This window comes from Gigantopelta aegis, chromosome 9 (assembly GCF_016097555.1).
Source record: "Gigantopelta aegis isolate Gae_Host chromosome 9, Gae_host_genome, whole genome shotgun sequence".
In the NCBI taxonomy this organism is placed as follows: domain Eukaryota; kingdom Metazoa; phylum Mollusca; class Gastropoda; order Neomphalida; family Peltospiridae; genus Gigantopelta; species Gigantopelta aegis.
The window spans coordinates 49,513,477-49,520,335 of record NC_054707.1 but is presented as its reverse complement, the minus strand read 5'-3'; the positions used below and the strand labels follow the sequence as shown (position 1 = coordinate 49,520,335).

At 35.1% G+C, this 6,859-nt stretch overlaps 1 protein-coding gene across 1 annotated transcript in view; it reads left to right on the top strand.

The window, feature by feature from the left end:
- The first annotated feature begins 868 nt into the window (after positions 1-868).
- The window catches only part of LOC121382146, a 51,427-nt gene continuing 45,436 nt past the window's right edge, over positions 869-6,859 (top strand). Inside the window, exon 1 of the mRNA XM_041511655.1 lies at positions 869-1,028. Coding sequence (XP_041367589.1) covers positions 960-1,028 — 69 coding nt within the window. The 5' untranslated portion in view covers positions 869-959. The remainder of the gene's footprint in view (positions 1,029-6,859) is intronic.

Genomic DNA, 6,859 nt, shown 5'->3' with positions numbered 1-6,859 from the left:
CTATGTGATATTTTGGTGATTATCTTTATATTTTAGATATCTAATCAAACAAAATTAGTAGTAGGCCTACTATACATATATTTTATGCTTGGCATTCTTTGTGTGTTGTTTTGTTCATATAGGCCTACCACTGTGACTGTATGTTATCTAATTTTTATGTATTTGTGAATTCACAAAAACTAGTAGGTCTTCTACAATGCCCATCGAATCACTACGCATTTACATGGATTATAACTAATTTCAGAGTAAAATGATGGAAATACACGATAAAACGGTCAGCACATTTTGCCCGAATCATATCTATAACACATTTGTTTTTCTATCTTTCTTGTTTACTTCTGTCACGGGCGTGTGCAGATGGAGGTTTCCTTCAATGTCACCACTCCCTGCGGTGCCTGCACAATTTCCTCTGTTGTCCGACCCATCATCCTACAAAAAATAAATAAAAATTGTTTAACGTAAGAAGAAAAGTAAAAGTGTTTTGGAAATAATATTAAAAAAAATAAAAAAACCCAAACTATTTTTGTGTCCAGTTTAGAAAACAATCGGCTCAGAAATAAATAACTTGGTAGTAAATTCCACAGCATGAAAAAAGACGTTCCCTGTGGGAAGGACTAGAAGTAGAGTTGATTTTAACCAGATTCTCTGCACTCGCGCCTGTGTTTATGTTTTGTTGTGATTTGTTTCTGTGTGTTATTTTGAATGCTGAATGCGTTTAATGATACAAATAAATTTAAATTAATTGAGTTTAAGGTGCGCTGTGTAATTAACAAATAAACAGCATACATGTGCGCGCCTTCCTTTTTTGTAGTGCACACGACTTCTGTGTTGAATATATACTATTCAGTTACCGAGACTGCTACCAAGGTGAAGGTGATTAGAAAATCGGAAATTGCAAAATCTATTTTTCTCAGGCATTTTGCGCATTCAAGGAATTACAATTGGTGACAAACTCCACAATGGTGCTGAAAGACGTGACGAGTTTCTTGTGTTTTATGACATTTTGTGTCTTACAGCAATGTGGCCAGGTAAGAGAAACGAGTAGAGTGGATTCGGGTAATGGTTTCATATGGAAGGCTCAGGCCAACTCGACTCCTTACACACGTAAAAACTGAACAAGAAAACAAACAAAAACACCTAATGTTAGTAGCAGTAACGTGAGTACGTCGGAGTTCACCTATACTGTTTTAATGTATCTAATAAAGAAAAGAGATGGATACACTTTTACACAATTTTACACAATTTATAAGATAAATGTACATCTAATAAACCAGGTTTATAATAAATTTAAATGTCTTTTCCAACTAAAAACCTATTTATGGTCCTAGAATCTGACGTAATGTATTATATATATATGTATCATGGAGCAGTCAGTTTCAGCAGGGTTCTAGAATTTTTTTAAAATCCACTATCTATGGGTTCAGTGGTTTTACAAATTTATTAGCCACAGTTAAAAATTCACTAGCCCTACTTTACTTTAAGGTAATACTATTTTACTTATTAATAGTAATAATCGGATATATCACCTAAAGAGGGAGACAGAGCTTAAAAACACTTAACATTACCTGCCAGCATTTGACAAAAAAAAGTCACTAGCTGTGGTGCATGGCAATAGTAGTTATTTACTAGCCCAACATTAAATATCATCAGCCATGGAAGTGTAGCTATGAGTGATAGAAATAAGCATAATTATTCACCTGTACATCTGTAACTAATATGATGGCTATATTTATTTAGCAGATTATATTGTAATCTTGTGTTATTTAGAGTTAATTTCTAACGTGTGTGCTTCTTGAATGCTTGTTCTTAAAAGTTCTATAGCTATTTGGTATCTGTTTATATCAGCACATGGTCTAGAGAATGGGAAAGGAAACCCACCGATGCCACCAAATTTTGTAATGTTATTTTCCACTGTTCTTGGCTTGGTTCTTTTAAATGGTTGTCTGTCTGTCTGTTCAGTGTTCGAGATTAACGGTATCCCGATATCCTGCAGATACCAGAATTTAATTTTGGATACCAGACTTCAAGAACCCAGTATCCCACCGGGATACCATATAATATTGTTGGTTTTTTTAATCCTGCGTTTTTATTTTTGGCTAAACAATGAACGTCGTCATTTACTGATGAAGTTAAGTAACAGTATTTTCTAGCTCATACCCAGTCTAATGCTATGCCATAACAATATCTCCCCCAACTCATACCCAGTCTAATGCTACACTGGAGCAATTGCGGTGTAGCAATAGACTGGGAACCGCTAAGTCGCTATTATTTTTGTTGGATGTTTCCTCCCTTCAAATTTTATTTGAGATATTGATTCCACATCTGCAGAAAATTGATATAGGTAGTTTTATCATTAATAATGTCAGAATCACTTATAAATTACTGCTAAATATTACTTTATGTTACTATTATTCAAAAATAGATAATGTTTGGTTACAAATTTCACGAATTCCACAATTGCGGCATTGTATAAGGCGTAGTAAAAAAAAAGGTTTGGTTCCGGTTACCCGACCGTCCCTAAATTTTTGGTGCCGACCCTAAACTTTTTTTTAACCTTTTCCCCACCCTTTATTTTCCCACCTGTTTTATTTAATAATCCATTAATATCAATCCTAATTTTCGTCGACTCTAAAAACAACAACTGCAGAGAGATGCCATGAGATCTGTCAGTCCAAGATCTCGTTACCAGAAGACCCGGAACACTTCGCGCAATTTTACTTCCGAAGAGTTCCAAATGAAAAGCTTCCGAGAGCCATTCGGAACTCCTCGTACATTTCCACGAAATATAAGCGTAGCGGAATGTGACGAGGTGTTCCGATTCCTTGAATGTCGTTTCATTTGAAATTGATTTAAATACATGTGTAATATTATTTGATTTGAATGAGCACATTTTTGACATTCTACTCTGTAAATGGAAGACGCCATTGACACCACATGCTCTCGGACGTGTTCTCGTACTCATTCGGAACTACTCGGAACTTGTGAATCTAATCTTCAAAATGTTACGCTAGTTTACTGTTAAAAAGCAGAATGATACAAATTTCCAGTCTCATTTTGGTAGGGGAATTCCCTAAAACGTAATCGAACTTCTAGAAATACCGAGTTACGATTCAATGTTAAACATAAAGAGTAAACATGAAAATAACCGATTATGCTGAAAAGATTACTTAAATTAAATATTTAGACATCAACTCTATCAATATTTAGCATTTTTTGACAAATAACCCCTGTATTTATTATTAAATATGATGATATCCATGGCATTTGAAATGAACTAGTAGTACCCAAAACCTTAAGAAATGACAACTCTTTTCACATTTAATAGCATCTGCAGTGCTGTAGTTGTGAGGGGGTGTAACCATGTTGTGGATCAGACCTTTAAAAGCAAAAATACAAACCTGTTTTACCTCTTTGTCAACAGTGCAAAGATACTGTGCAGTGTCCTTATGGACGACCAAAAGGGAAACTGTTTTCCTGAAAATAGTTGTTTTCTTTTGATATCTCTGCTATGAGGATAGTTAGTATGGAGATCTTTTTGTTAACTTATTTTGTTACTTTTTTATTGACATCTTCGTTGTGTTCATGATGTACATTTTGTTACTGCAATACTGGCAATGAAATAGGCCGGGAAGATCAGTGTTGTTGCTGTAGTTGTGAGGGTGTGTAACCATGTTGTGGATCAGACCTTTGATATTAAAACTTTTTTCCAATGAACAAATTATAGTGTTATTTTAGTGTTATCGTAGTTTATAACCTTACCGTGTAGTATTAGACTTGGGTGGTGTTTACATTAATACCGATTGTGGTTTGACTAGGTTACGACATGGGTTTTTTTTTATAGAAAATAATTAATGATTCTCATTAGAGTATGTATTGTCAGTTGCACTGTAACACAAAGAAAGAGCTTTTAATATATTAATCTGCTATACTATTCAGGAAATATTAGCTCGAAAATGGGGGGGGGGGGGGGGGGAAGTTTTCCCTACCTACCTACCCTATTTGTTTTTGGCATGTAACAGGAACCAATTTTTTTTTTTTACTTGGCCTAATAGACTGGGAACGAGAACAGTTTGTTACAATGTTATTTATAAATTTCATTTAAATGGGATACTAAATTCCTTTGTGAGATACCAGATTTTGAAATGTTAGTATCCAACTGGGATACTGCCCCAATTTTTTAATCTCGAACACTGCGGTTTCTCTCTATAAATCTCTCGGTCTCTGTGTTTATTTTTTTATTTTTCTCTGTCTGTCTCGGTAGCTGTAATTTACAAAGTACTGAAGTGTTGTTCCTTTCTTTTTCCCTAAATAGATTTGAATTTGAAGTAACCCCTATCAGAGTGCGATTTTGATTTCAAAAATTAAAGTTTCATAATTAAGACTCTGTTTACAAATCTTGAGAGCCTGCCAACAATATAGCAAGCCCTACCGCATGTCATAATATACACTAGATTTTTTTAAATGGTATACTAGCGATCTCGTTGTTCTGAAACCGGCCTCGGTGGCATTGTGGTTAGGCCATCGGTCTACAGGCTGGTAGATACTGGGTTCGGATCCCAGTCAAGGCATGGGATTTTTAATCCAGATACCGACTCCAAACCCTGAGTGAGTGCTTTGAAAGGCTCAATGGGTAGGTGTAAACCACTTACCGACCAGTGATCCATAACTTGTTCAACAAAGGCCATGGTTTGTGATATCCTGCCTGTGGGAAGCACAAATAAAATATCCCTTGCTGCCTGTCGTAAAAGAGTAGCCTATATGGCGACAGCGGGTTTCCTCTAAAAAAAACCTGTCAGAATGACCATATGTTTGATGTCCAATAGCCGATGATAAGATAAAAAAATCAATGTGCTCTAGTGGCGTCGTTAAATAAAACAAATTTTACTCTTTTTTTCGTTGTTCTGAAATGTGATGTCTTTATGATAGCTGCTAAACATGTTATCAGTTTTGTTAAATATAATTATTTGTGAAACTCAGCTGGTACTCTATATGTAGTAAACTGAACTGATCTGGAATAGGATTAATAAAACTAATTAAAAAGTAAAAGTTTGTTTTATTTAACAACGCCACTATAGAGCACATTAATTTTTTATCTTATCATCGGCTATCGGATGTCAAACATATGGTCATTCTGACACTGTTTTTTTTTTAGGAAACCTGCTGTCACCACGTAGGCTACTCTTTTATGACAGGCAGCAAGGGATCTTTTATTTGCACTTCCCACAGGCAGGATAGCACAAACCATGGCCTTTGTTGAACCAGTTATGGATCACTTGTCGGTGCAAGTGGTTTACACCTACCCATTGAGCCTTGTGGAGCACTCACTCAGGGTTTGGAGTCGATATCTGGATTAAAAATCCCATGCCTCGACTGGTATTCGAATCCAGTACCTACCAGCCTGTAGACCGATGGCATAACCATGACGCCACCGAGGCCGGTCTAAAACTAATTAATGCATGGTGTTTGTTTTGGTTTTTGGTTTCAGGACTATACAGATTTGACAGTATGTTATAAATATGTGTATAGTACAATTTAATACTATTATTAATACACTGTAAGTTGTTTGGCAGATGGAATCATATATTTATTAACACTGAATTTACTGAACAAACATAAAACTAAATAAAGTAAAAAAAATACTAATCTTTAATGAAAATGTCAAAATTGTAATTGCTCAGTAAGTCGTTTTCTACATGGTAACATGGATGGTCAACAGTAATTATGCATGAATCATGCTACATTATATAATTAAATTTGTTGACATTTAAAATTATTTTTTAAACCTGTACACTGTGTGCACTGCAGTAACCAATAAGTGTCAGTATGGGCATTTAAATTATAAACATCAAATATTAAATGAAGTTTTGTATTTTTTCAATGAGATGTAAATTATCTAATTGAATAGTAATCATAATGCATTAAGTTAAAAAGTAAACTAAAAGTAAAACACTTATTCCACACTGGAAACTACATTCCAATTTTTTTTTGAGACAATTTAATAAAAACTTTCTATGATGCTGTAAATAATGAAAAACGAAAAATATCTGTGCAGCTTTCTATTAGTCCGATTTTATTCACATGGTTAGCTGTGCCTGCAAGAGGGAAAAGTTGAATAAGACCTCTCAAGAGTTCGGTAGAACGTTAGTAATGAGCATGCCCCGACATCGTTGTTTCACAGGTTAAGTCATAAAACAACGTAAATGGAAGGAACAGTGTCATATGAAAGGCCTCAATGGAAATGTACTAGCCATGCTGCAGGTGCATCAACTTCCACGTATCGACATTCAAAACCGACCGTTTACGGAACTCCCCCACCCCACCCCCCGTACAAAATACAGCGAACCTCCACTGTCTTATTACCAAATGTTTAGCTGACAAACCGCTGATGCAAGTGGGTTATCAAGACTAAATTTCCATTCATAGAAAATGAAAATAGACATATTATGGCACCATGAAATCACGGAAAACATCGCGATTCGAGACTGTTGTTTTCCTGGATTTTGCAATATGTTGCATGTGTCATTTAGAAAAATCAATTTCATTTGTACATGAGGTACATGCCAGCTTTGGTCATTCAATAATTCCGTAATGGAAAATCAAGATTGCTACATTTTTATTTTATTTTTAAAAAATCCTTTAAAATACCAGTAGTATGTAATGTTAAGCCCCCACCCCATTATCCAAAACAAGTTTTATAACGTACCCTATTTGAACCTCTCTTGGAGCATTTGTTCATTAGTACTTGCAAGCATATCAGTCAGAATAAAGAGGCTTTAATATAGCTCTTTCTTTAAATTCTGTAACACAACTAGGGTACTTTAGGGTCAGTACTGAGCTTTAGTGTACTTACCTGAGTGGA